Raw genomic sequence first — 26,025 nt, forward strand, 5'->3', positions numbered from 1 at the left:
GCCCGATGTCAATACGTCAATAACTCGCTTTGAGGTCTCCCTGACCTCCTCGCCATACAGACACCATCCTAAAACTCCACTGCGTTCTCAAAGATCGCAACGCCCGATTCAAAAAAAGGTCCCGATGCCGTTGCTGTGCCAATATTCAACTATTTTCAAATCTCACTCAGCCACATGAATCAAAGGAAAGGTCACAGGCCTGTGTCCTGTGATGTAATCAGACCCCCAAGAGGGCGCCCTAGATTGATGGATAGGTCATTTGACTCAGCGAAGCTTATAGATTACATCAAAGAAGGCAGGGGGGCAAGGAGTGGAAAACGCGCCTTTCCCCTCTCATTAAAGCCAGCACAGATGAAGCTTACAGGTGAAGGCAAACAGCAAATACAGCTCCCACTCCATTTTGGATGAAAGAGAGGCAGGGGAGAAAAGGGAAAGACGAGCATTAAGAAATATGAGAATCAAAAAGAAACCAAAAAGAGAAGGAAACGGGAGAGAGGCTTATCATAGGGGCTTCCAAAGGGAGAGAGAGGTACGAGGGAGAGAGACGAGAGAAAACCAGACAGGTAGGGAGGAGGGAGAGGAAATGATCGAGACGCAGAGCCGGGGAAGGCGAGAGAAAAGAGACACTGTGGAAAAAAAAAAATTCCAGCTGAACATATCATTTAGTCTCATATTCAGTGTTAAAATTTCTCTTCAAACAAGTGATGAAATCTGCCAGTGCTTGACATAAATCCACTTGTTTCCAATGCTAATTGACTTGTTTTCAATATTTTCTTGAATCAAGTATCATTTTCTTGACACTAGTGGGCTGAACTGCCTTATTCTGCCTAAAAAAAAAAATCCTGAAAAGAGTGAAACTGCAATGGAAACAAGTGGGATTAGCTCATCCCACTGGTAGATCTTTACACCTGTTCTAAGAAAAAAAAAGATTTTAAGACTTAATGTGAGGCTAAATGATATGTTCAGATGCTGCTTTTTTTCCTCTCCAGTGGAGTTAGAGGGAAAAACAGAAAAAAAAGCAGACAAGTGGAATGATGGGAACGAGTAACTTCAAAATGTAGAAGAGGCAGAGGAGTAGAAAAGTGAGTGGTGCACTTCTCGTTGTACCTTCTTTTTCCGCCCGGAATATGAAGGTCCTAAGGCCGGTAACAACCTCGAACTTGTTGTCCCCAAGTCCTCTCACCTGCCTGATGGCACTGGCCAGGATCATTCCCTTTGAGTACATTTCCTGGAGAGAGAAACACAAACACAGGCATGAGGAAGAGAGTGAGAGATGGTGATTTACATATACACACAAAAGATGCACTGCAGAAACAGCCAGGCACAAACACATACCAACTGGATATGAAAGCACAAGCACATATCCACACACACACACATACACACTAATGCCATTATTGAATTTTTGCTCATTTCTATTATCTGCATCTGCAGACCCACCCTTGTTTTTCTTGTTCAGTGCCTTGTTTGCGTCAATACATGTGTAATTCAAAGTTGAATTACCTTCAACTGCTCATAAGATCTCATTCAATTTGAAACACCATCAAATATCCTACTGACAGACATCTTCATCGAACCAAAACCATAACCCATCAATGCGGCGTCAAATTTATTTACAGAAATAGCTTCCCTGTTCCTTTCAAGCAATAACTTTGATAAATGGCACACAGTTCCTGGACAAGCTGCATTTGAATTAAACCTGCTGCAGGAATAATAGAGTCTGCGCTGGAAATGATAACTGCAAACTCATGCTCGATATTTGGGTATGAGCTGAATACTGTTTAGCAAGCTGACAGTCACTTGTGTACATGTGATCTTTGAACTACACAGAAAATGACCATGCATCAAAATATACACGCACCGAAAAATATGAGGTGCCAACCGGAACTGAAGATGGTTCTTCACAGTCGTGTCCAAGTGTAGAAAAACACATCTCTGATTCCACAAGGAACCTTTCAGAGCACAGTCCTTTAAAAAGCTGCTTCTTTAAATGGGTCTTCCAAGAATTCCCCAAGGTGCCTCTAAGAACTACCAGAAAAAGTTCTTTGAGGAACTTTCTTCAAAGACACAATTCTCTGGAGAACCTTTTTCAAAAGAGTTCTCCATGGACGCAATCGGTTCAAGAACTCTTTTCTAAGGGTTCTTTAGCTAAAAGTAATGGTTCTTTGAGACTTAACCCTGCAATATAAGGTACGGTAGAGAAACAGGACATGAAAAAGGTATTCATTTCTATGGCAAATTATAGTGTATCAATCCAAATCAGCATCAAATCTAATCCTAAACAACCTTTAGTAGGTTTTTAATGGAACCACTTTGTTTAAAGAACCATTAGGAGTCCATTATGTGTCTGTCTGAACTGAATGCAATGATGTGGTGTATGGGTAATTTGAAATCAAGGTGCAATGAAGAAAACTGTCCAAAAGGTGAATATACTTTGAAGAAACCCAAACACAAGCACAACACACACAGCACTGTCATCTGGGTGTTACCAGACTTCTAAAACAAATCTACATGCTGAAAACAAACTTCTCAAATATTTATAAAGAGGCAGACACACAGTGCTGGGGATTTGAGTAAAGCGCAGAAGTGCTTGTTGGGTAAAGCGGGATTTGGCTGTGTGTAGTGTTTCATTACCCCCACATTCCCCCAGCAGCTCTAGCAAGGCAAATAAGGGCAGGGTGACACAGGAGGCTTTGTGACCCTCTTTGGGGTGTCCCCTGACGATGGCAACGAAAGTATTGGGTCATTATCACAGCGAAAGAGCAAGAGCAGGGGCGCGAAAAACCAGTAGCCAAACCTCGGGATTTTCACTTGCAAAAAGAGGCAAGGACAGAATGGAAAACCGAATCAGTATTCAAACCGTGTTGTGGCAAGTATAACAGAGGAATGCCCTCAAAGCGACTGGAAAAGGCTACGAACATCTCATATTGTAATGTTCTTGCAGTGGAGTGAAGTAGGGGACAGAACATTACGCCTCGGCAGCGGCGTGAAAATCGCTGGGTTAAAAAATAAATAAAGAAATAAAATAAAATAAAGAATGAGGGTCACTCCAGACATTGCATTATTCATGTCGGTAATGTCATTATCATCGCAAAGTACGCTGATAGGAGAAAAGGGGGGAAAAAAAACACAGACGTCTCACTTTTTTTTGTCCTTTTTTTTTGTGCTTGACCTGAATTTTGATTCTTCGCAGGCCGAGGCATGACATATAATGGCCTGTAGTGATTGCGATGCATAGTGCCGCGCGGTCCTGTGCAGAGGTTGGTGATGGGGGCGAGGACGGAGAGCGAGAAGAACGTGCGGGAAGGAAGGAGGGACGGATGGAGGAAGGAAGGAAGGGAGGAAGTGGACTTCGGACTCCCTCTCGCCATTCTTAATTAAGCCAGTGACCTTGCCATCCACAAAAGCCTATTTCTAGAGACCGTACAGCCAAAAATACCAGCCAGCGCAGTCAGTTAGGGAGAGCGGGGGCGGTGGGAGGGGATGGAGAGAGCGTGAAATGAGGAAAAGAAAGAGAAATTAGGTTTGTGTGAAAGGCCAAGGAGAGGACTACGGGGAAGGAAAGCAGAGAGAAAACAAAGACCGAGAGGAGATACAATGAAAGAGATAAAAACAGACGAAAAAGGCGAGAGCACAAATCCATAATCAAGACAAAAAGGAGACATGGGAAGCAGTAACCTCGCTGGGAGGCAGTGGTAGGAGAGGGGGAAAAAAAAAATCTGGAAAAGAGAGACATCAGGCAGAAATGAAGATGCCTAAGAGGGTCAGAGAGGGGTCCTTCCACTCATATTAAAGTAGGATGTTAACAATGGCAAGGAGTGGCTCAACCTAATTACCGACAGCCAGCCAACGCATCTCTCTCCCCAGGAATTTCACACCAATCTCTCTCTCTCTCTCTCCCTCTCAGTCTCAGCCTCTCTCTCTCTCTCTCTCTCTCTCTCTCTCTCTCTCTCCCTCTCCCTAAATTTAGACTGAAGTTAAAGAAGGTGAGGAAAAGGAGAAAGGGAGAGAATTAGCTCTGTGGTGGCTACGTGCTGATAATTATACCTAATATGGGTTAGCGTTAATTAATTGTTTTAATTCTAGTTTTTGGGTCATGAAGGAGAGAGTTGTTTAATTGCGAGCTACAGTATATGTAAATACTCTGACGGTGGGGTCACAGGAGAGCTGTTGTTGTTTCCAAAGAAGCAGTCTAAGTTAACTCAGTGGACACAGACCCACACATATACAAATGCATTATGTATTTTAAGCTTTCAGCTACTTATTGTGTCATATTCAGTGCAGAGCTGCTTATTTTTATAGTAACTATCTGCATTATTTGCACACTTGGTCTTCTATTTATTGTGATATTATCTTTGTGAGATTGTAACTGCTGCAACAACATTATTTCCCCTTCTGGAGATCAATAAAGTACTCTATCTCTGTCTATCCATCCATCCATCCATCTACACACACACACACACACACACACACACACACACACACACACACACACACACACACACACACACAGAGTTTATAGACTAATCTCAGAGGACTGCCAAAGAAGCAATGAGGCCTAACTATCTCTCTCTCCAATAATGGACACACCTGATTCACCTCCCTCTCCCAACATCTCCCCCTACACTCGTTTTCCTCACCCCGGAATCGTCCCTTCACCTCCCTCCCACTCTCACTCCTTCCACAAGCCCCTCCGCTCATTCATCCAAGCAGTTCCTGTCTCTCTACCTCTTTTTTTTTTACCCCCCCAAAAAATTCCATCAAACTCTGTCATTTCACGGGGCAGGGTTTTGTGGAACTGCCCCTCTTGTGTGAATAACTATGTCTCTTCATTCTTTTCAAAAACACAACCAAGGAAACTGCAGGAAACAATTAAGGCAGAGCAATGGAGCTAAAGTCTACTATAATAGAGGCACCATGTAGAGAGAAAGACAGAGGAGGGTAAAGGGGGTAGGAAGAGTTTTACCACCAGCATGGACTTTGAGTCCTTGAACTGCCAAATGGGTGGGTTTTCAGTGGAGGCACGAGGACACCCACTGGCTAAGGTGTGAAACTGCATCTCAAACAAAAAAAAAAAAAAAATGTACAACACACTGAAAGTATTTGGACAATGACAATATATCCTTAATCAGTGGCTCCCCGAGTGGAGTCCCTCAAGGGTGATGATGATGCTTCCATGCTCAGTGAAATGTGTAAATGATGCTAATATTTCACTCATTCATTATCACAATGACATTTTAGTTGGCAAAACTAGAGGGAGTTCTCTGACAAATACATGCTTATTTGAGGGTTCTTGTCCAAATGTCAGTCCATCTGGGGGTCATCAGCCCAGAGTTTAGTTTGACAACAGCCATTTGCTTACTGAGAAAAGTAAGGGCAACTTTTTGTGCCTCTATACACCTTGAATTCCTTATTTTACCTTAAATTTCCCTGTAAGTACCTTCAAAGTTGGATTATTTTGTATTTGCTGGTTGCAATGCTTCACTGAAGCAACATCACTCTTGGGTTACATCTGCACCATTACATCAAATAGAAAATATCAGGATGTCTTGCGCATCATTTTATAAACATTTCTCTGTAATTCAGCAGGGCACATTTGGTATCTTAGAAAACCTTGGAATTTCCACTACATGTTAAAACAAAAATCTGTGGGTTTCAACAAGACTTGGCCACGCAGCGTGCATTTGTAAACATGAAACCACAGATGAGAGTGGCAGAGCTGGAGAGAACAAAATGCGATCAAAACCAGGACACAAACATTCATTTGAAAATGTACCAAACATCTACAATGATAAAGACTCAATCAGCCTCCAAAGTGATGAAAAGGGCTAAGCTAAACTAAATGGAACTGAACGCACTTATCTTACTGATCAAGACGGAACAAAATCAAAAGTGAAAGAACAGGAAAGCTTGTGTCCAAAAAAGCAACAACAAAATAACACTGGGGTGTTAAGTGTCAGTGGTGGGGTTTTGAGAAGAGATGGGGAAGTAAGTGGAGGAGCTTTCAGGCTTGGCATGAAAGAGCTTTGCAGCGTCAGACAGACAGACAGACAGACATTCAGAGAGACTGACACACCGAAAGACTGATCCCTGATCCTAAAACCTCATCTCCCCTTTACCCTCCTATCCAGCCTCATCCCCCTCCCCATCCTCTCATCCCTTCATCCCTCTCAGCGATCCCCCTCACCTCCTCCCCTCACATCCCAAAGCCGGGCTTTGGACAGGTTGGACTGTTTTCACAAACACACACAGACACACACTCGCTCGCACACACACATACGACACAACATCAGGACCCTCAGGACCGCATCTCGGGCCCTGGAGCAGTCTCCCGAGCCAATCCCGGGGTTGACGAAATCAGGCGAAAGGGCCGATTGATGAGATGGATTGGATGCAGCGCTGTAGGGAGGGAGAAGTGAGACTGAGGATCTAGCTACTCTCCCACGCCACCACCACCACTACCCCACTGATGACATCACCAAGGCCAGAGACCTTCAGGCTGCGACGGTGATTAAGTGCGATTAGTTCTGTCTGGAGCTGACGGATCCCATTGGATTTCAAACTATAAAAGAGTTTCGGGTGTTGAAAGTTGGGGAGAGGGAGACTGAGCATGGGAATGTCTTAGTATTTACGCATGCGGGCCTCTGTGTGTGTGTGTGTGTGTGTGTGTGTGTGTGTGCCTGTGTGTGTGCCTATGTGTGTGTACATGTGTGTGAAAGTGGGAGGAAGAAAGAGAGAAAACAGTGTGCCGCCTGATGCCATCACACTTATATCAGTCTGCCTTCCATCTTCCAACCCAGACTCCAACATCTCCATCTTAACAAGTCTTTTTCTCTCATATTCAGTGTTAAAATCCTGTTTTTATTCAACCAAGAAAAAAAAAATCTACCAGCGCAATGAGATAATCTCACGTCTTTCCAATGCTAAGCAACTTCTTTCCAGTATATTCTTGAGCCAAGTGTCATTTTCTTGACATTAGCAGGCTAAACTTCCTTATTCTGGCTTAATTAACCATATTTATGCTTAATGACAGAAACAGAGAGCTGTAACAGGTGAAACTGCATTGGAAGCCAGATCCCATTCGTTTGAAGAAAAAGATTTTAACACTGAATATCAGACTAAGTGACTTGTTCTGATGGAGATTCTTCGGCAGTGTACGTCTCTGCACTGTGAGGGACTGCAAGCCCCCCGACCCATCTTTCACTCGCTGACAAAGAAAAAAAAAAAAAAACAGCATTGAGAGGCTTCCTGTCTGCCCATGCAGTAACAATCTCCTCCTACCCTCGCGCCCCACAGAAGTGGCACCGGGTGGCACGCGGGGTGGCACGGGGCCTCAGCTGGCCAAACAGAGCAGGGATGACAGAGAGATTGTGCTCGACCTCTCCACTCACCCGAAACATGATGAAGCCCTCTGCTTTCTCAGAGGGGAAAGTCACATTGGCAGAATGACTTTATAAAGTCTAAACAACAATCCCTGTTCCCTCACACACACACACACACACACACACACACACGCACGCACACACTCATACACATACAAACTTTCATCTTCCCTCCAACTGCCGAGCCTACACAACTACAGCGACACCAAGTATAAAGTGCTGACTTGCCGGCCTCCCTGCCGATACCCACTCTGCCAGCGATGGAGCGTGTCCTGATAAATAAAGCGGCAAACGCAATGGAAAGAAAATGGAGGGAAAGAGAGAGAGAGAGAGAGAGAGCATGGAAGGCTATAATTAGTAAGTGATTAACGAGCAGGCATCAGACAGGTCCCACATCATTGATTGTGATGTTGTGCAATGCTGCTGCAGCGAAAAAGAGCTGGCCTAGGGAGGGTGTGCTGAGGTCGCTGCCACACTCTCTCTATCACCCACACATACACACACACACACACACGCTCATACACACACACAAAAGAACACACTGGTTCATAATGTGCTTTGTATCTGAGGGTCAGCTGCAAGAGCAAGAATGTAAAGAGCAATTTGTCCAAAAAAGAAAAAAAGAAAAAAAAGGCGCATACAACCACTTGACCCTCGCTTAAGCACATAGTGTATATGTCCAAAAGTCTTGTTTAATAATGAGTAAATACTAAATTTAGTGTGTTAAGGAAAAGCTCCACTGATTTTTTTCTGTTAGGGGAAGAAAAACAACATTTTCTGTGAGAATTATCCAGAAATGTGGCTCTACTGCTATGATTTCACATGTTGATTTCACATATTTTTTTGTGCCTGAGCATGGCTGATCATGGTATGACGTAAAACTAATAATAATAATAATGTGAGGAGCAATTATAGCAATAATAGTAACTAGAATAGTAACTACAGGAGGGTCAAGACTACTACATACTTTCACAAACTTTAAAAATTCCAACAGATTTGCTCTCAGCTCAGCGCCGCAAAGGAAATTTTAAATTTGCACTGCGGACAAGAAGGGGTTACAACTCTTGTCTGCATCTGACTAATGTGATAAAAGGAAAAGGTGGCAGCAGTCAAAGAAAACGCATGCGCTCACATACAATACATGCATTGCCAAGCCGAGCACACCAGCACGCCGCTTGGCTGAGTATCTGATTGCAAGGCGCCCAATTCGGTGAAGTGTCAACCGTTCAGGCAGCTTTTGTGCGCGCCTCAGCCGAGGACCCGCTGTTGTCTCCGTCCCAAGGTGCAGCCCAAACCCATTTTTGGAGCGGAAGACAAAAGAAAAGGCTGTGGGAGAAGGTAGAAAGACAAAAAAATAGGAGTATTCACACTGCAGAGGTGGAGGTTAAAATGCCCTTTGCATCTTTGGTTAGCATCCAATCGAGTTTCAGCTCCAGGCATTTTTTTTTAAACCCCCCCCTTCTCCTTCTCCTTTTCCTCCCCCTCCTCCTCCTCCTCGTCTTCCCCGCCACCCCTCATCACTTTCTTCCCTTCTCTCTGATGGCGAGGCAGGTGATGCTAAGCGGAATTTCAAACTTGACTGTCAAGACAGAAGGAGGATGAAGAGAGGAAGAGGGAGACAGTAAGAGGAGAAGTGCTGAGGGAGGCGAAAAAGAGGTGAGTCGTCTTCGCTCCCTTACCTCCCGTCCCCCTCCTCTCTTTCTCGGGGAAATTGGTCAGGTGCCAACATCAATGTACTTTACTGTATGACAGGGCGGGCATAGGGAGAGCGCTGGGCAGTCATGCGTGGCGTAATGTCGCAGCGTCCTTGCCCCCATTCTTTACCCCGCCGGGCTAATGATGATGATGATGACAACGAGGAGGAAGCAAGGCGAATGTTTGGCTTGGCTGACTCCACGGCACAGGTATAAGTGAACGGACCGGAGGTGTTAGCAGCTTAAAAATAGATTTCCTTTCTATGACAAAGGAGTGAAATTGGCTTAGCGAGCGGGGGGGCCGTGGGTGTGTCAGGACGGAGTGTGAGGATTGAGAGGCGACGTGCGAACGGGCGCACGCAGGAAGCTTTTGTGTAGGTGTGTTTTCTCCAGTTGGTGAAGGTCATGTGGCAAGCTTGTCGTTGCTGCGTGTGTGTGTGTGTGCAAGCGGGACATCTCTCACTCACCTTGTCATTGTTGTAGTAGGCCAGACTCTCCCCGTCAAATCGCACCCACCTCCTCTGAAATACGCAGTTTCTGAAAAACAAAGCGAGACGAAAATGGAGAGCGGGAACAGAACAGATGATTGCCACCTGCTTCTCGGACTGTCACCAATTCTCCGCCAATCTGACTCATTCAATCAAATTAATTCGGTTTTGAATATTACTTAACTAAAGTGGAAGATAACTCAAGAGGCACATCAAGAGCCACGCGTCCAAGACAACCAAGGTATTGAAAGGCAACGATTAAATATGCGTTGAACAGGTACTCATATTTCATCAAGAGTGCCATTGATTCATTAATGTCAAAAGTTGTATCAACAGCTGTCAATTAGCATAATAAAAACAAATGGCCACTTTCAGTTTGAATATTCAACAGCCCAAGGGCAGCTCGCCAAAACCTATGCAAATCAAGTGGTAAAGCAGAATATAAAAAGATAGGATATGATTGATAGCTTCGGCTCTGCGCGGCGGTGACGTGCACGGCGCCAAGACACTAAATCAAAATGCAGCTTTGCCAGGTTTATGAAAGCCAAACTAGCACGCATATCAGTGCCCTGAAGTTGCCTCCTATATCTTCCACTCCTTTCCGTTACTTGCACTGACACTATGCATAATGGATAGGGCCCGAATCAGGCGTCTGTGTCTAATATCACTTGTCAGTTTTAAAAAATCATCAAAGACAGGAGACACATGAGGATAGAAGGAATACGAAAAGTAAAAGAAAAGGAAATTACATCAGAATACTGAGGAACGGGGGCACAGATAAACAGGAAGCCGTGGTGTTACCTGGAGTGTGGGGTTTCCTGACCACAAGACTGAAATGGCTCGAGGCAGGAAGTGACACACTAAAAGCCGAGTAGCCGCACACCATTGTTTGGTGTTCATACTGACAGTTAAAATTACCAACCCACAAAACATAAATCCCTAGACCACATAGGGCAGCAGTGACAAAAACTGCTACATGTTCTACTGCAGAGGATTACACTGCAAAAAAAATAAAATAAATAATAATAATAATCTTACCAAGTCATATAGTCTGATATTCAGTGCTAAAATGCTGTTTTTCTCACATCAAGTGAAAAATTGACAGTAGGATCAGATAATCCCTCTTGTTCCCAATGCACTTTCTACTTGTTTCAGGAATTTTCTGCAAACAAGTATAAATATGCTGAAACATGGCAGAATAAGGCAGATCAACCCACTAGGATCAAGAAAATGACACTTGAGTCAAGAAAATGGAAAGAGGTGGGATTATTTCTTTTGACTGTCTGCAGCAAAACAAGATTTTAACACTAAATATAAGACTAAAGAGTTACAGATAGAGTTTTGCAGTTTGTATGGAGATAAGTGTATCATTGAGTGGAGGATTTTCTAACTTAACGTTGCCTGAAAATTGCACTTTGCACTGAAATTATTAGAAATGGTGTTTATCATTGACCTGGACTCCAGATGCAATATGATTGGCCAGCAGTGACCTACCCTTGAGGAGACAGCTTGTCCAGCCAACCGGCTTTGATCAGCTGTTGTTTCGGGGGTCCATAGAAGCACGCGTACGGTGAAATGTCCGAGGTCACAGGCAGCACGTTTCTGACCGGACCCCCAAGAGCATCAAAAGGCTCTGAATAGAGGTCACAGACCACCATCTTCATAGCTCCGCCCTGAGAGGCGGGGCCAGAGGCTGTTAGGCTGGTAGTTTGAGGTTCAGGGGTCAACGTAGCAGCTTTCAGCATGTCCCAATTGGCTCGCTGCACAATAGCCGCACACTCTTCCACCGTCGAGTAGTCTTCCTCATAGGGGTCGGGAGCAGCTGACGTGTTTTTCTTGGGCTCCCGTCCCTTGTGTTTAGCCTTTTTCCTGTAAGAGGACACGCGCGTGTTACAGCTGAATTATAAATCCACTTTCATCATATCATTTTATGAGGAACAATCTGCAAAAAAAAAAGCCTTTACAGTGAAATAACAGTTAAGGTCTAGTGCAACCAAAACAACATTTGTGGTGTGCATGATCAACTTTGAGCCAATAACCGGGGACTTGAGACTGCTATGACAACCTACAATTAAACTGTCACAATACACAGCCTTGAACTGTTTTACAGAAAATAAGTGAAGCAATGTTTGTTAGACCGAATGAGAATTGTAATTATTACAATTATCATTATTACTGTATAATTTGGATATTATTTGTGTGTATTAAAGTATTATCAGCTGCCTATGCTCTTATTCCCCTAGAATACAATCGGTCATATCCTCCATTTTATCATTATTGTAAGTGGAGCTCGACAGCTGTATTAAGTGTGATGATGCAAAGCAAGTATTACTAGCGTATAGGCCTTTGTTTTCATCCTAAATTTCTTTTAAAACTTAAACCTTGTTTGCAAATGGTTAATGTGACTATGAAAAGTGACTTAAATTTAGTGATGGGCTTCAAGCATGTGTTTTGGTTTAAAAGGCTGACATCGTTTCAGAATTTCCCGGTCTTGCACCATCGGCTACAACAGCGGCATGTCATAATGACTTTACAGTACTGTATCGTTTGTGCTGAGACTTGTAGCCTAAACCACAGCAACTTCATCAGTGGTACACCTTCCTCTTTTCAGAACACGTGAGCTTCTATTTGTGGCCGTAGCAGGTAGGAATGTAGGACGGCAGTGGCAGACAAAACAGAGAAGTATCACATCAACATACAGTACCTTGGCTTCTTTTGCTTTATCTTGTCTTTAAAATCTGTCTTTGCCGCTTCTTTAGCTCCTTGTTCCTGTAGAGGCCAAAAGAGATTAGCATCAGAAGAAACAGATGTCAGTCTTTCAGTCAGATACTGTTATCATGTTGGCATGGTAGCCAGGTTTGCTTGGTGGCTACTTGACATTTCTATTAACCTCAGAGGCCAATGTGAACAAAGCACATCTTCCACTTTGCGCTGTTTGCACGGTGACAACACACCACTAAGGGGGAAGTTTAGTGTGAGCACTGTGGTTGGAACATAGCTGATAGTGTTGGAGACCTGCTCCCCAACAAGCTGCTAGTCACTGTCCACTAGGAAGAGTTTACACCGTCTCACCAGAATGTTTTCGGGGTTGTTGTACAGGAACGTCTCTCCATAGGGAACAATGGGAGTCAAGGTTCTTTGAAGCGGAGCTAAAAAAGGACACAGAGAGAAAGCACAATTGTTGTTTTGTTGTGGCATTAGCGGAACTAGCGGTACACAGTGTGAAGGCCTAAACATGGTGCATTAAAGTAAGGAGCTTAAAAGGATTGTTCCAGTTAAAATTTAAATCACTCAGACGTTATAGTGCCCTTTGATTAAGCCAACTCATTGATCTTAAAAAAAATGTGCCAACCCTTGATCCATGCAAGAAGTAAACCAATTAAATTTTGTTTTTGCATGCCTATCTCTCTGCCTGTGCCCCCTCCTTGCCCAACTGGGAGTACGATCCTCCTTTTTCCTCTCTCAAACAGACAGCCTGTGCCAAGGCCATTTCTCTGACTTGGCTCCCTGTAGGGACCGTGGTCGGTGGTCGGTGGAGGCAGGGGGGTGTGGGTGGGTGTGTGGAGGGGGGTGGGGGGTGGAGGGGGGTTGTGGAGAGACTCGTCCCAGACACTATTAGAGTGGAGACCCGGGGCCACCCTGCGTGGGCCACTGCCTGTCACTGTGAAAAATGACACCACCCTCTCCTGAGGATGGTGAGGGCCAGAAGACACCACCACGGGGCTAAGACACACACACGCCAACACGAGCAGAGGAACAGACACAAGCACAGACAGTACAGTGGCACATACAGATTAAAAGGGGGGAAAAAAAGAACACTGAGACACATAAAGATGCCCAAAGCCAAAAAGATGGACATTTGCCTGAATGAGGTGTTTTATCGCACGCCAAATTAAAACCAAACAGATATCTGTTTGGAGACAGTGCGGGCAGACGCTAACCACTCTCATATATTCTGGACTTGTAAAAAAAAAAAAAAAAAAAAAAAAAATCTCAATGTCTTGGGACACGGTCTGCCAGACTTTTAAGGACATTTTGGGATGCAAAACTACCAAGGACTTTAAAATACTTTAACTTGGGCAACCTAACTGAGGAGGCAATGGAAAAAAGTGACTTTGTTGAAATAATGTTGGATGCTGCTTTAACAAAAAAAAGGAGCTGGTATAAGATCGATCCCCCGATAAACTACCATTCACCCTAAGGGTTAAGGAGGATTTGTTTAATAGCAACTGGGAGAAATGGACTGATAAAACTACAGAGCAAAAGGCTCGTAATGTATTATTTATAATATTAAAAAAAAAAAAAAAACAGAATGTGCAATGGGTTGGACACCTAAGAGGATATAAGAGGATTTGTTCATTTTTGTTTTATACTGTTAAAAGCCAACAAATGGACATTACAAAGATTCAAGATAGACATTTTAAAAAGTGCAAGAGATACAAGGAAAAGTTCATGCACTATAAATAAACAGGCAAGGTATACAGACACTGAGTCACACATCCAAGCAATCCATTACAGAAGGGCACAGAGGGCATGTTACCAGGCCTGGTAGCCTTTATGAAGGGGTCAGTTTGCTTGATGATATAACAGCGTCCACTGTATCACAGAAACCTCTCTGTGGACAGGCTCGGTGGGCAGGCGGTGACCATCATTTATCATCATCTATTGGTCGACCTTCAGGCCACTCACGGCTCTCTCGGAGGCCCACAGGATGCTGCTCGCGCTCTATTCCCCTCAGATTCCCCTCTATTCTTCCTTCGCTGGCTGCGCCTCCATCTTCTGCCTTTGTTTCTCTCAATCTGCCACGCAGCCTCTTTATCTGGCCCTAACCAGACCCTCTCTGGTCAGAGCCTGGGAGGCGACTTTGATGTAGCCGTCAGCTCGGACTTAGTTATGAGGGGACTGGTTTTGCTCTCATTGAAACTTCCTCCTTTTTAAGTCAGGCAACTGCGGGTCAGTGTGTTAATATCGCTCGTCTGTGTCGCTCCCAGCACTGAGATTTAGAGGACACAAACTGCCACCATGTGAATTCAAAGTAGTAACCAAACAAGTCATCATATTGTACGAGTTTAAATCCATTATGAATATGTAAAAGAGAATTGAGCTATTTTGAAAACACAGCTTTGAGCATGATTCATAAATGCCCATTAGCAGAGATACAATGAAATATATTTGAGCCATGTGAGACGAGATGCCTCATTGCTACTTTGAGTGTTTATTCTGATGTAATGTGTCTTGTGTACAAGTAAGAACTTAAGTCACGATGGGACTTGATAATACCACACCAATGTTGCTGTAATTCTGATTAAACAAGACAATCTGCCATTTCTGTTTAATAAAATGTATTCAAGTGTCCATTCAAAGACCTAGCAGTCCTACTGGTGCAATGTTTTTTTAAATACTGACTAATCTCCCCAGTCCACTGTTTTAGTGTAGAGCAACCCCTGAGGCACTACAAGACAAAGTGTTGTCAAAATGATATTTTCCTGATCAAAAAATGTTTGATATTTCGTTTACTGTCCATCTGTTGTAACATTTAATTTCATATAACAGTCCTTTTGTGAGACTATATTTCACTTTTTTCCAAGTGATGGAGCTCACCTTGGCAGGAAACTCTTCAAATATGCTTGGGTGAAATGATATGTCAAACACCTCCTTGCTAGGCCTCGCTGTGAAGGGAGATCTAGCTTGCTAGGCAAGCTCCCCGTTTCCCTGCTCGGGGACCGTCTTGGCTCCCTCTCTTCCTCCTTCTCTCAGACTGTTTTGCATCCATCTCCTCTTCCCTCTTCCCTCCCCACTTCACCGTCTTGCTTTACTCCCTTCTTCTGTCTAGTCTCACTCCCTCTCTTGTTCCATACAGACAAGAAGTTGGAAGACAGGGCCTACCAAGAGACTACTGCAGTAAAAGTACATGGAACAAGGAGGAATAAGCCGAAAAAGAAAAGTGAGGAGAGATGAAGTGCAGAGACGGACAGAAATCTGTTCCGTGTCAGGCACGGAATAGATTTCGGTCAGAGAAAGTGTCACGATGTATGCAAAAGCAGTCCCGCGAAGACATTTCACAATTCTTTCACGCGCGTTTATGCATATTATCATCAAGAGGAACTATGAGCCTTAGCATGTCTGGCTGTCAGAAACATGGCATGTAGTCCTGGGAGAACCTCCAAACCTCCCCCCTGCATGCACATCAAAAAAGACATGAGGGTCAACGAAGTCCAATGAACACAGCGAGGGGAAAAGAAAAATTCACAACATATTTGTACTGCATGTATTACAAGACTGTGTGTTATTAGCAAAGTTAAACAACTTCTTAAAACTTTGGTGAGCCTGGCGGCAGGAAGACACACGAGGGCCTCACCACGGAACGAGATGTGAGAGAGCACATTTCCAACGAGATGCGCGCTCAAAACAGGGCGACGCTTTTTCCCACGACACAGCCACCGAACACCCCCACCCCACCCACACGCTATCCGCCTCTCCTCTCCCTTCCTCTTTCATCCGGGCAAACAACAGCACCGCTGACTCTGCTGCCAAATGAAATATTCATGGCAGAGATGAAGCGGGTGCAGCTGAAAGACTGTGTGTACCTTTCTGTATGCCGTTTGCACCGGTGGGACCCTCGGAGCCGGGTAGGTGTTCAGGGCTGGTTGTTTGCGCTAGTGGTGTGCTCCTGAGGAGGAAGAGAAATCAGTGGATTAGAACCACCACTGTAGCACGTGGGAGAAACAGGTAACGCCATGTACATGTGGAATAGAGATGTGGAAGTGGAGAAGTTAGTTTCATAGTTCAAAAGTGCAGCAACATACATGGATAGAGTATTATGTTGAGCAGAAAATTCAGTAAGACAAGTTAGAAGACTCAGGGGCTCAAGAAAGATGATTCTCAAAGCTAAGTGAGCAAATATTTAACGTGTTGGTGTTCTTTTACAAATGGGCAGTGTACAACTTTATCAGACCTTGGAATTTCCATTCATAAATTTCCAACCTGAGAGAACACTACACTCACAGTGTGGTTATACAGAAAAAAAATCATGCTCTTTTCTCTGGTATTCCCCTCAGAGGTAAACTGAGTTTCTTCTTTTTGTGAGCATTGATTCATTTATCCCGAGCTGACACTGTGAGCGCCATGTTGTTGCAGGTCACAAATTCGTAAGATGGAAATTATCAGGTCCGAGATGAAGTGAACACAGCGTTAGCCGACATAGCCGCTGAGCATGCATGTATACAAGGCAATGTATGGAAATGCTGAATAAAACTTGTGGAAAAGCACCGTTGGCAACCACTTTTTTGGGGCAGACAGTTTTAATATGTGTTTGAGTGTTGCTGTGAGCTTCCTGCTTCAAAAACAACATTAATGATGGTTTGATGCTGAAATCGAGTGTCCTGGTGGATTATGCTGAAGGCTGGCAACAAGCTGCAGCAAAGTTTTATGTTTCTAGTCACTAAAGCCTGCAGTGAGGTTGTGCTATGTACAAATAAAAACAACAGGAAACAAACATTTTAATATGGCCTTAGTTATAAACTACCAAAACTATCCCTTATAACTCCCATATGACTGTGATGCAGCTTCAATGAAGTGTTGCAACCAGCAGATACAGAGGACATGTGCGCCGGTGTGGTACAATATGGAAAAAAGAGAAATTCTAACTTTGGAGCCACATAAGCAAGGTTGTAGCCGATTCCAACTCGTTGAAGCGAAAGGTTAACGTTTGTACCTGTCCTGAGGTGGCAGAATGACCTGATTTGGGATTTCAGGGACAGGCCGGTGCCTCAGCCGATAGGAGCGTGTCGGCCGCGGACCCCTGGGAGCCTCAATGCTGGGCTCTCTTTCATAGATGGCATTTTCCACCATCTCGCCCTGAAAGCCACTTTGGTCCTCAGTCGGCGCTGGGTGGAAGCCTTCAGGTGGATAAGGGACAGAGTCAGCGCTGGAGAAGGAAGGGTCCTCGGAGGAAATCTCCCAGTCGGACGGTATTTCAGAGTGGGAAGAAAGGGAGAGAGAGTCACTGCTGGTGGTGGAGATGGAGGCAGTGGAGCGGGTGCAGATGTTCTGGGGGTTGCGCGGCGCTGGCTGGGGCGGGGAGAGGCCTCTGTTCTCTGAGACAGCCTCGGTTTCCACTCCTAATCCTGCTCCTGGGGGTAAAGTTTGACTCCCCTCCAAATCATACTTCCTCCTTTCCACTGGCTGAGCGTGCTGGCATGACGTCCCCCTTTTTCTGTCCTTCAGGAAGATATGTCTCGGGTGTGGGACGGGCTTCCTCCGGCCCCTCACGTTTTCATTCCCCGCCTCCGCCTGTTCCTCCCCACTTTCCTGCTCCAACACGAGTGCTTCCAAACTGCGGAGGATGCGCCTCCGGTGGCCGGTAGGAAACACCCTGAGCTCGAGGAGGCGCTCATCTGTGAGGTCCTTGCAGTCTTGCAAAGTTTGGTAGCCACCCTGCTGGAAGCACAGGGTGTACTGGGGAAGACGCAGGGTGTCCAGCCAGTCCACGATCTCCTGGCTGGGCTCTGGAGGCTCGGCCATGGTGCATCAGACCCAAGGCCGCCACATCAGGGAGAGGCTGACGAATGTGGTGAACACCGACAGTAGAGGAAGTAGTGGGTCACCATTAAGCTGTGGATACACAAAAAGATAAATCATGATAGGTGAAAGAATATGAGGGCTACACCCATGCAGGGCCATTAAAACTTAAGTCCAAAATTAAGGAAATCAATGTTGAAAAGTACAAAGACTCTTGTGTAACAGCCAGGTTGTTTGACTTCTGAAAGTTTCATGAAGGTTAAAGAGGAAAATATGCCATTATGCTACAGTATAGATATTTATACATTCATTGTCCAAAACTGGCTAAATTAGACCTCAAATTAGAGCTTATACTTTTATTTAAATTGATTAAAACTAATTGAGAACTAACTAAGTGTACTTGCATCTCTCTGTGGTCCAACACGCGGTGTCTTCCATTGTTCTTTCAACAGATAACCACATGAATAATGTAGCCCCTAAATTTAGGCAACTGAACATACTGTATCATCACTTCTGGACGAAACAGCAGGAAACAGAAATAGCTACAAGGAAATAGCACAAACTGTTAAGTGTCTCTGTGGTCAGCTGTTGGTATTTACATGTTAGAAGACTTGCCATTTCTGTCTGGCATTTGAATCAGATGACACGGAAAATAATTTCTGGCGCAAAGGGCAACTAGCTGGGGTTTCAGCTGGCATCTTTATTGAAACGTCAGTCTTTGGCAGCACTTACAACAGCAAACCGTGTTTAAAAATGCTTAAAGCCAGGATTTACATCACAGCTCACTGCCTCGTAATAAACATAACGGCCCTGGCAAAGAGCACAGCCAGTTGTTATTTTGTCCAATTCTTGATCCTCTCTCATTCAGGCTTTCTCAAAGTCAAGCACTGATGAACTCTTGACTTGCAAAATTAGATTTGCCATCCTTACTGTGTCTCTCTGTCTCTGTTTCTCTCACAAACACACACACACACACTCTCTAACTAACACACACAGGAAGACAGGGGAACACACCACAGCATCACGCCCACTTCTCCTCTGTGAGGTTGCACATCTACATAAGGTTTCAAATGTTACTTCTGCTTTTTCAAGTAAGCCTCATCTTTCCTTGAGGGGTGTTTGGACATGTGTATATGTGTGTGTTTGTGTGTGTGTGTGTGTGTGTGCATGTGCATGCGTGTGAGCACACTTGAATGTTCTTGTTTTTTTTAAACCACACAACTTGATCAAAGCGACCAAAGAAGAAGGAAAACTGACCTTTAACTACCGTGTACTTTCATTTGGTCCCGGTGAAAGACAACTGCATGTGTTACGCTACAACATCACTGCTCACACATTTCTATGACACATATCTCAAAAGGCGAGCGCTGATGTCAAAGGGCGGTTGACATCAGCTGTGTATGGTATGAGTAAAGACTTTCAAAAGCCAGTTTTCGTCTCTCTGCTCTTCTGGTGTTCCTGGTGAACACAAACAACAAACTGCTCTCAGCCTGTGTTGTGGCTCCATCATTTAAAGCACATTATAGCACTTCACATTTTTAGTAGTGAGGGCCCCAGGACAAAAAAAAAAAGTCCTTGCTCCACGCATTATCCTCCTGTATAAACTCCATATAATAGAAGTGCATTTATCAGCCCAGCCCAGCTGTGTATTGCAGTGTTAACATGCAGGGACCTGTATTGGCTCCTCGCCAGCGCTAAGTAAAGCAGGCACACGCCAATGCTTGCTAGCACATTTGACCTGGCCTGCTCCGCATTTCTGCCTTTTAGCACTAAACACCCACTCGCACCAACTCTCACACATGCACACACTGCCATACACACAGGCACAAACAAGCAAAGAGACACACTCAGAGAGGCACAGAGGCACACACTCAACTTCAGCAAACATTATTAAGGGCTGCATATGAGCGCTTTGATCCACTGCCATTGCCTCTGTGTGAAAGCCCATGTAGTTTGCAGGATCAATAGCAGGGAGCCAGAAGAGAGCCTCACAAGATAAACTGCATGTTTTTAAATGCCATAGGGGAACAGAAACATACGAGACATTGGATTTGGGGACATAAATGGGAAGCAAAAGGCATGCAATAAGCCGTATAGAGACACACACACACACACACACACACACACACACAGATACACACACAGTAGCCTACAGTGGGTCACCAGATAATCAAAGCACTGGGACAGAGCCAAGTTCAGATAAGCTCAGTCCTCCACACAAAACAGAGTACATTTGAAAATGAATGCCAATGTAGTGGTGTGTGTCTGTGTGTGTGTGTGTGTGTGTGTGTGTCACGCCCTGTGTGTTCTGCAGGCTACACTGCCACTAGCTATGGTTATACAATGACTCACTCTCTCTTACTCATGAAAACACACATCCACATCCGCACACACGCACATAAACACACCTATATCATTTCTGAACATCCCTCTGCCAGTCAACTAAGATCAAAGTCCAATATCTGGAGCTTCTTCCTGGTTTGGGAAATACCTGTGTGCGCTCTGGAATCTCAGCCACAACCGCATGCCCTGTTGAATCACCGTGGTTTGTTTAACTCTTCAGTTGCGACCTGTCAGAAAATGTTTTGGCTTCGTAAGTACTGTGCTCTTTGTGTATTCTGTCCTGATTGCTAATAAAAACTGGCACAGCATTAGTGCACAGGACACTCACCCTTTAATCGAGATGTTACTGAAACTGCAATGCGGCCAAGTGCAATATCCAAATCGAAGTAGTTGCTATTTTATCTCATAAAGGCACAAAATGCTACTGAAATGAAGTACTGAGGTGCTACAAACTGCATCCTCCAGATATAACCTGGTATACACTAGGGGTGTAAAACCAAACGGTAAAAAAAGGAACCACTGAGTACACAATGCACCCAACAAACTTCTCACCAGAGATGGTTGGACCTCCAGAGCGAATGACCTAATCGTCAGTGCAAAGTGCAATGTTACAAATACATCCACCATATGAGAGCCAAACACTTACCTGATGAATTTGTCTGTGGAAGTATTCCTATTTTTTTTTTTTTTTTTTTTTTTTAATGTTATCTATCTTTTTTAATTTATTTATTTAAATGACCATGTTGTTTTTGTGCTCCTGCCTGTGTCAGGGATGCTTTGTGCAGAGTGCACTGGGTTAAAGTGCTGGTAAGCCTGAACTTGTCGTCACTCTGGGAGAAACACAGCTGCAGGGCCGATGACGCTCTGCCACTGACAAACTCAGACTAGAGGCTTGGTTAGTCAACATGACAAGGAAGAACTGTTCACTGACAAAAGGTGGCACTTTGAAATGCTTTGTGCACTAACTGGTAACTGTTATAAACGTTTACACAGCCTTGTAACATTGGTGTAACAGAGAAAGAAGCAGTTGTCCTTATCTGGTAAGCCTTCCTCTAACATGCGGGGCTTAATTGATAAAATCATAGTGAAGTGCTAAACTACTCCACAACTCAAAGGGATAAACATACCACTGGACTTGATTGTTGTATTTTGTTTGTTTCCCAACTAGTTTAATCCGTTTTCAGTAAGGTGCTTACAACACAGGGTGTGAAGTGGAACGAGGTATTAACGCTGTTGACACAACGCGCGTCACGCAAAAACTCACCTGCGGTGTCAAAGGGAGCTGGAAAGCCCAGGTAGAATCCATAAAACTGCGCTCCTCTCCTCCGCCGCCGTCTACGGTCTCCAAACACACTCATACATACACACACACACCGGCGTAGGAACTCTGTGTATGTGTGTGTGTGTGTGTGACTGAAAGTTGTAGGCGTTCAAGTCCACAACGTGGTTGGACTGTCGTTTCTGTTTCGTTCCCTCTGCTGCCTGTTGGGGCGCTCAGACCAACTCCACGCCCACTTCAGCCTCAAACTGCACGGTACCTGCTGAGAGGAACTACTGCCACTCTGATGATGATGATGATGATGATGATGATGATGATGATGTTTTAGTCAAGTACAGGCACAAGCACTGCTGTAAAACTCTGCTTAAGTCAAATTAAAAGTATCATATCAAAAGTACTGAAAAGTTACTGAGATAGTTTTTTTCAGAATCACAACTTTGCCATGTGTGATCTTTTCCATGCAGCTGTTTTCCATTCTTTTAAAGGTGCATTCTGCCAAACTGCACAGGGTTGACTGAAGTGAGGACCCTGTAGACACAACCGACAAATGTGGAGTAAGCGCCACACTCATTTTACATTTTTGCCATCTGACTGTAAATGGGCCTCGCTTCCATGAACCATCTGTGGTTTTTCATTGTGCAGCTTTTATTGTGAGATTTGGATATGACAAAAATAGAACCAATAAAGTAGAGGCAAGTTCCTCATCTTATCTTTGCTGAGTGAGCTTTTATTGTGAAAGGTTCCACAATCTGTCAATGATCATTTGTTCTCTGTGATGGATGTGGTTTAAAATGTAGCCAAGTACAAAACTCAAGCAAAAATGTACTTAAACAAAAGTAAAATTACTGACTTTAAAATATACTCAAAAAAGTACTCAAAAGGCTTCTCAGCTACAGTAACATGAGTAATTATTTACTTCCACCTCTGGTTTTGGGGTATTGGTAGATATTTCTAGTTTACCAGACTTACCACATCTTTTATACACTACTTTTCAGAGTGAAGTACTGTACTGTATGAATTACTGAACTTTTTTAATACTCTTTTAAATCTTGTTTCTGTGTCTTATTTTATTCTCATTATTTTTCTTGACTTTTAATTGTGTCTCTTAAATCGTGTCTTTATGTCCTCAAATTTTATGTAAAGCACTTTGAATTGCCTTGTGTTTGAAAGGTGCAATATAAATAAATTCGCCTTGCCTTTTTTCTTTTTACTCCTCTACATTTTATTTGATAGCCGTAGTCACCGGTTACACTGCAGAATTAGTTTTCACATGCAAAACATGAAAAAAGTTCATAAACTATGATGCAATGAAACTAGCCTAACTAAGGTACTTGACACCACCCTATTTAAACATAACTGGTTCTTTCAACATTATAATATTTCTACAGACTAATGCAAAGGCCCATTTTTCAAGGGTACTTTTATTTTCCCCACCTGTACTTATGTACTGTAACTTGAGCAAAATTACAATTGCATGACTTTTACATTTAATGGAGTATTTTTCCATAATGGTAGTGCTATTTTTACTTCAGTAAGGGATTTGTGTAATTTTCCACTACTGCTGGTGGCAATATTAATAAAAGTGAAGGAAGTAACAGAAGATATGCTGTGCTGAACAGAAGATATACCCCTGTTTGTCAACTGCAGGTTGTGTAATCTTTCAAGAGGACCCTATGGGAAGAGCTGTTTCCTTGTCAACTAATTTAGGATGCCAACAAACAATAAAACCAAGTTGTCAACACTCAGCAGAGCTCAAAGTTTGGCTTGAATTGGCAGAGGAATGAAACATTTTGAGTCTAATTGTTCAGAGCAAGCCTGTATCCTCAAAAAAAAAAGAAAAAAATGTGTGCTTGCTGACGATAAGCAGTAGAACAGCAAAGTAGAGGCACTTGTGATGTTTTGCCGGGCACACTTGCATGTCCCGGCTTGATCCTGAGGCCCCAGGCTATGCATTCAACACAGACAGGAATGCAGCAGCCCGCCCGCCACACACTTAATGGAGCGAGTCCGGAGGAGAACGAATACATTTTCATTATTTTCATCCATCATTATTTGTTTCATTATATTATTTATGTGAAGCTATAACATGCAGCGTGCTGGAAATTGTCTCCCGCTGCTGCATAACAATAGGGATTTATGTTTCAGTGCTGGCATTTGGTCTGACAATGATGTTGACACAAATGACACAAACATAATGTTTATGTGCAAAACACCAGCACAGGAAAAGAATGGACTGCTGAATCTGTCCGTCATACTTTCTTCCAGTAATAAACACACTGCTTTTAATAAATACACAGGTAAGACTCCAGCCACAGTGGGGCCATTGTCAGAAAGCTAGTTTAAATAATGTGGGACAGAGTTTTGTCCTCACAGGCGCTAAATCAACAAGAATACAAGAACATGACAGCAGCCAGGCGAGGTTGCTACAACATAATGGGTTGGACTGTGTGGGGAAAATAAACTGCATGGCTGTTTGTCATGAACACTTTGTAAAAAAAGATGAAATGATGAAATGAAAATGAAAGATAAACACCATTTGCTCAGTCGAGGTTTTTGTTCCCTTTTACATCTCCACTGGAGTTAATCAATTATTCATCTCCACACTTGCTATATTATTAAACACATTGTCAGAATATTCATGGGGCCAATTTTTATTTATTATATCGAAGCTTTCTCCTCTGTTTCTGTCTTTATCGGTGGATGGTATCCCTGTGCTTTGAGAGCAGTAAATATCCACACAGAATGCAGAAGCAGCCACATGATGGTGCTAGCATACTGACTGAGTTTTATTGAGGCTCGTATGCATGTGCTACTGCAAATGTGGCTCCAAGATCATCATGGACAAAGACGTGCATGACTGAGAGTCATGTCTTTGCTGGGCTCCTGAAAACAGCTGCACAAAGGCATGCAAGTTACAGCGTGTTGCCGTGGAGACGCTGTAACATCCTGGCTAGTGCTGTGTCTTTTTCTGTCTGTGCAACAGGTATTTGCATCCTGCTACCCCTGCTGTGACGATGCGATGGTTCAACTCATAGTGAGACTCACCCAGACAGTCAAAAGAAGAAGTGAAATACTTTGAGGAATTATTTAAATTATTTAATAACAACAATTGTTGTTGTTTTTGTCATTATTTTTGTCACTATTTTGATTATTTGTAAAATAATGTAATAAATAAATATAAATATAAATTTTTAAAAATGAAAAATAAAAAATACAAGAATACAAAAAAATACAAAAAAATACAAGCTAATAATAAAATATATGAAATATATTTGAAATAATAAATCATTGATAATAAATAAATTGACCAAAATTTATATCAAATTTACATCAATATAAATAAATTAAATGAATAACCTAATAATGTATGCTAAATAAATAAATATAAATGAATAAATAATTTAGAAAGAATGTTTTGATGATGATGATGATGATAACAACAACAACAACAATAACAACAACAACAACAACAACAACAATAATAATAATAATAATAATAATAATAATAATGGTTGAAAAAATTGAAAAAAATAATTTAATAATTTAAAATAAACAATAATAATAAATCAATCAATGTGATAATAATAATCATAATCTCAGGTCTATGGGTGTCTAAGTGAAGTGCTACACTGGCCCTTAAAGTCTGACAACTCATACGTAGATCTATCAGTGAATCAAAGCAAAGCATCATTTTTGGTATTCACTATGATAATACTGTGCAATATTCATGGTGGCGTTACGCATCAGTGAGCAGCTGCCAGCTGTGTTGCTGAATGATTCATGGGAGTGGGTGAAGTTTAGGAGCTGTCTTGTTTTTACTGTGCGGCTGGAAAGGCAGCGCAGAAAGTGACAGCAGTCGAGACAGTGAAGGAGAGAGGGACCAGACGTTTGGAGGACAGCACTTTGTCTTCCTTTGAATCTTCTGCTGTAAACTGACTTGTCTTTTGTCCCTCCCTGCCACGCCTCCAGGGGTCGCCTTGGCAACATGTTTTACTGCTGGCTGCCTTATAAATACGGCATTGGCTCCTGTAAAGCAGGATGGCTGTACACAGTAACAGGCAATGCCAAGGACACTGGGAACAGCTTCACATCTAAACTCAGAGAGGTGCATAGGGGAAAGTGGTGCTTTTTAACTGAGTATTTGATATTCACCATCAGTTTCTTCAAAGAAATAGATGACATCTTGCTCCACTTGCAAGAAGGACTACACTGTTGAAAACAAAAAACAACAGCAAAACAACAAGTCAGCTACCACTGATCCTTATCCAATCACACTTTTCAGCTGAGCGTGGATGGGACTGTGCATCTGAATAAAAACC

The 26,025-nt window shown here is 43.2% G+C and overlaps 1 protein-coding gene across 4 annotated transcripts in view; it reads right to left on the bottom strand.

The window, feature by feature from the left end:
- Nucleotides 1-21,942, bottom strand: part of arap2 (ArfGAP with RhoGAP domain, ankyrin repeat and PH domain 2) — a 161,286-nt gene extending 139,344 nt beyond the window's left edge. The window contains exons 1-9 of one of the 4 annotated variants that reach the window (XM_030076540.1): nt 21,692-21,938; nt 20,576-20,654; nt 17,279-18,177; nt 16,152-16,234; nt 12,637-12,713; nt 12,269-12,333; nt 11,059-11,433; nt 9,544-9,613; nt 1,108-1,228 (exon numbers count right to left, since the gene is read on the bottom strand). In XM_030076540.1, the coding sequence (XP_029932400.1) occupies nt 1,108-1,228; nt 9,544-9,613; nt 11,059-11,433; nt 12,269-12,333; nt 12,637-12,713; nt 16,152-16,234; nt 17,279-18,087 (1,600 nt within the window). In that variant the 5' untranslated portion in view covers nt 18,088-18,177; nt 20,576-20,654; nt 21,692-21,938. Of the gene's footprint in view, nt 1-1,107; nt 1,229-9,543; nt 9,614-11,058; nt 11,434-12,268; nt 12,334-12,636; nt 12,714-16,151; nt 16,235-17,278; nt 18,178-20,575; nt 20,655-21,073; nt 21,096-21,691 lie in introns of those variants that run through there. The other 3 variants (XM_030076542.1, XM_030076539.1, XM_030076541.1) reach the window with 3 other exon arrangements.
- Nucleotides 21,943-26,025: the final 4,083 nt, after the last annotated feature.

This window comes from Myripristis murdjan, chromosome 18 (genome assembly GCF_902150065.1).
Source record: "Myripristis murdjan chromosome 18, fMyrMur1.1, whole genome shotgun sequence".
Taxonomy (NCBI): Eukaryota; Metazoa; Chordata; class Actinopteri; order Holocentriformes; family Holocentridae; genus Myripristis; species Myripristis murdjan.